This window comes from Monopterus albus, unplaced genomic scaffold, assembly GCF_001952655.1.
Source record: "Monopterus albus unplaced genomic scaffold, M_albus_1.0 scaffold26.1, whole genome shotgun sequence".
NCBI classification, from domain to species: domain Eukaryota; kingdom Metazoa; phylum Chordata; class Actinopteri; order Synbranchiformes; family Synbranchidae; genus Monopterus; species Monopterus albus.
This window is the reverse complement of record NW_018127906.1, coordinates 1,394,866-1,397,696: the sequence shown is the minus strand read 5'-3', so window position 1 is coordinate 1,397,696 and position 2,831 is coordinate 1,394,866. Positions and strand designations below refer to the sequence as shown.

General features: G+C 51.9%; 1 protein-coding gene across 1 annotated transcript; it reads right to left on the bottom strand.

Annotated features, from left to right (window-relative positions):
• Positions 1-378: 378 nt before the first annotated feature.
• Positions 379-2,821, bottom strand: kazald3 (Kazal-type serine peptidase inhibitor domain 3). Its single transcript, XM_020595272.1, has 4 exons — positions 2,588-2,821; positions 1,819-1,979; positions 1,580-1,727; positions 379-842 (listed from the first exon to the last, which is right to left on the bottom strand). The coding sequence occupies exons 1-4, from the start codon at positions 2,787-2,789 to the stop codon at positions 757-759; spliced, it is 597 nt and encodes a 198-aa protein (XP_020450928.1). The 5' UTR covers positions 2,790-2,821; the 3' UTR covers positions 379-756.
• Positions 2,822-2,831: the final 10 nt, after the last annotated feature.

The window sequence follows — 2,831 nt, the reverse complement described above, 5'->3', positions numbered from 1 at the left end:
TGGGAGAAGGCTTCCTGGCATGAAGTCCAAAACACTGGGCCCAGTCCCAACAGGCTGACTGGAAACCTATCACAAGTTCATTTTCAAAACCACAGTGCTAGTCATTTTCACTTGGAATACAGAGCTTCAGCAACACTTTCAGCATGCTGAGTCACAGCCCAGTGGTCCGGGTAATGCTAGTGTGCTCACGCTAGTACTACCCAAATGTAAAGGATGCAGCCGGGGATGTTCATGTGACTGTGCACAGATCCCACCCAGAGGCTCTCAGACCCCTTCAAAATCTCAAGATGTCTCAGAAATGTACCACATTAATTTCCATTTATCTACATAATATGATTTATTAGCATGTAACTTTATAAAAGGTTAATTGTTGTTAAAATAATAACATATAAAACATAGGCCTGCTGTTAAAGATGGTCGCATCACCCCCTCTAGCTCCGCCTCCCGCTGCTTCTGTCAGGATCAAACCATCACCACATACAAAAACAGGCACGACAAAGTGTGACTGAGGGAGTGACGGCAGTGCACGGTGAGGTCGGACCGACTGTCAGTAACGCCTGTAACGTCGCTGAACAGGACATCATTATTTACCAAACTGGCCTGAAGGAGAATCCGAAGAGTCTCTGGTCAAACACCAACTCATTGCAACAAAATGGCTGCTAGAGTCTGAGTGGTCCAGCACCGGGGTGCGGTGTGATATGATGACAGTGAAGGTGAGTTGACTGTGTCCACAGTGACAGCGATGGGAGAGAGGTATCAGTAGAAGTCGTGGTTGTAGTCTGTAGCCTCCATCAGCTGCTCCATCTCAGAGACGCTGTTGGCCAGGTAGGACGACAGCTCCTCTGCCAGACACACACACAGGGGTTTACATAGACTGCAGCAAAGTACAGAACTCTCATCAACAAACTGTTTCCATGACTACACTGAGTTCATTAGAGGTGCGACTGCAGAAAGAACCAGCCTGCCCTCCATGGAGGACCTGTGCACCTCATGGGTCAGATTTCTGCAGACCCCTCACACCCTGGACACAAACTGTTTGACCACCTCACTTCTGGGCAGCGCTACAGCTCACTGTATGCCAAGATGCCCACACAGAAGGATGTTTTCTTCCCCACCGGGCCGTCGCTCTGGTGGACACTTAACCCACGACTGTGTGACTGGACACAGCATCAGCCCGGTGCAGTAAACTGCAAACAGAGCTGCTGCACTTACCAGGCTGAACGCTCCCAGCCACAGTGCGTGTACCTCACTCCTCCCCATGTTGACTGCACACTGGATGGTTCTTATGTACAACACAGTGAGAGTCTCTGTACTGGAGGCAAATTGCTTGGATGCTCAAACACATTTGGCCATTAAAGTGATTCTGAGAAGAGGCTGCAGAACCTGCCTGAGAACCCTCCTGGTTCTGAGTTCCCTTCAGTGCCACAGTCACCGAGTGGCAGCTGGCTGCACATCCAGGGGGACGCTGTGACTGCATGTGGACTGACAGGGTAACATGGGGACCAGCCTGTGGCTGCATCTACACAGAGCGGTCCAAAGAGCAGGTGCAATCAGCTGCTCTGTCTGAAGTACCACTCACCTGTTCCCAGTACTCCCAGTACAGCAGAGGCTGAGACAGATCCCAGGGTGTTATGAGCTATGCAGCGATAGGTTCCTGAGTCCTCTGGCTCTGCCCCCTCAATCTGGAGCCAACTGGAGAGCTCAAATTTCAGCGGCCCACCACGAGACTGGGAGACAGACAGGAAACCAGACAGGAAGGTGGTTTGCCTCTTTTAATGGGCCCAGGCTAACGCCCCTGCCCCAGCCTTTGTGCTGTACCTGCACAGAGATGTGGGGGTCGTCTCCGGGCAGGATGGCGTCTCGTCCCTCCTTCCTCCACTCCACCAGGGCCATGGGGAATGCAAAGACCTCGCAGAGAAATGCCAGACTGCTGCCTGTCCCATTCACCTGGCTCTGAGGAGGAACCTTGATGATGGGCACTGAACGAGACACACAGGAAGCCGAGGTCAGGCTGGGTCACAGAACAAGGATGGCAGACACTATAATCACATAGAAGGCAGTGCATGTGAAGGGTTTCACAACTGAAGTGCCCACAAACCACAGCTGTCTCTCCGACTGAATGTTTGGTGTGTGTTTCCTCTGTTTAGACTGCTCCCTCAGCAGGCCCACGCACGACCTGTGCACCAAACCGTGGCTCTGGTGACCCTGGTTCTTCTGCTTTGACTTAGTCCCAATTTCAGTTACTTACCACATCCTGCTGTCTATCGCGGTGTTTTACCAACAGCCCCCAGATAATGGGTTGTAACAACAAAGAACCTTAATCATCAGTCATGAAAACGGTTGCCAGTCATTTTCATGATGTGTGCTTTAGCTGGCGCCAGAGTTTTCACCTCCTGAATCTGTGCGTCACTTTCCATTTCGGTAGAAATGTCTTTAGGAAAAGTGCTCACAGGTTTTTAACGCTTGCATTTAAAAAAAAAAACGTGTCTGGAAATGATGAGTGAGACCATAAACCTACAGGTGAGAGCAGACCGAGACAGGTGAGTCTAAAGGTAAACAGACAGGTGCACGGCCAGGTGCGTCCTACCTGTCTTGCAGGGTCCCCTTCCTCTGACCTGGAGCTCTGGTTTGGAGAACGCCACCTCTCTGAATTGACACATGTTCATGTATGTTGCTCCATCACTGCCGCACACTGCCTCCTGCTCCTCACACACACACACCTCCTCCTCCTCCTCTTCATCCTCTCCTCCTCCTCCTCCCGCGGGCCGTGGGTCCGCCTGACACCGCATCCCAGTCCCGCACAGCCCATAGGAGATGCTCCGGTCCCCCGG

Bases quoted from the DNA above. Each gene is read 5' to 3' on its own strand.
- kazald3 (XM_020595272.1), bottom strand. From the start codon at position 2,789: ATGCGGTGTCAGGCGGACCCACGGCCCGCGGGAGGAGGAGGAGGAGAG. The intron at 1,980-2,587 runs GTAGGACGCACC...TGTCTCGTTCAG, and splicing joins AAGGGGACCCTGCAAGACAG to TGCCCATCATCAAGGTTCCT. The intron at 843-1,579 runs GTGAGTGGTACT...TGTGTCTGGCAG, and splicing joins ACTGGGAGTACTGGGAACAG to AGGAGCTGTCGTCCTACCTG.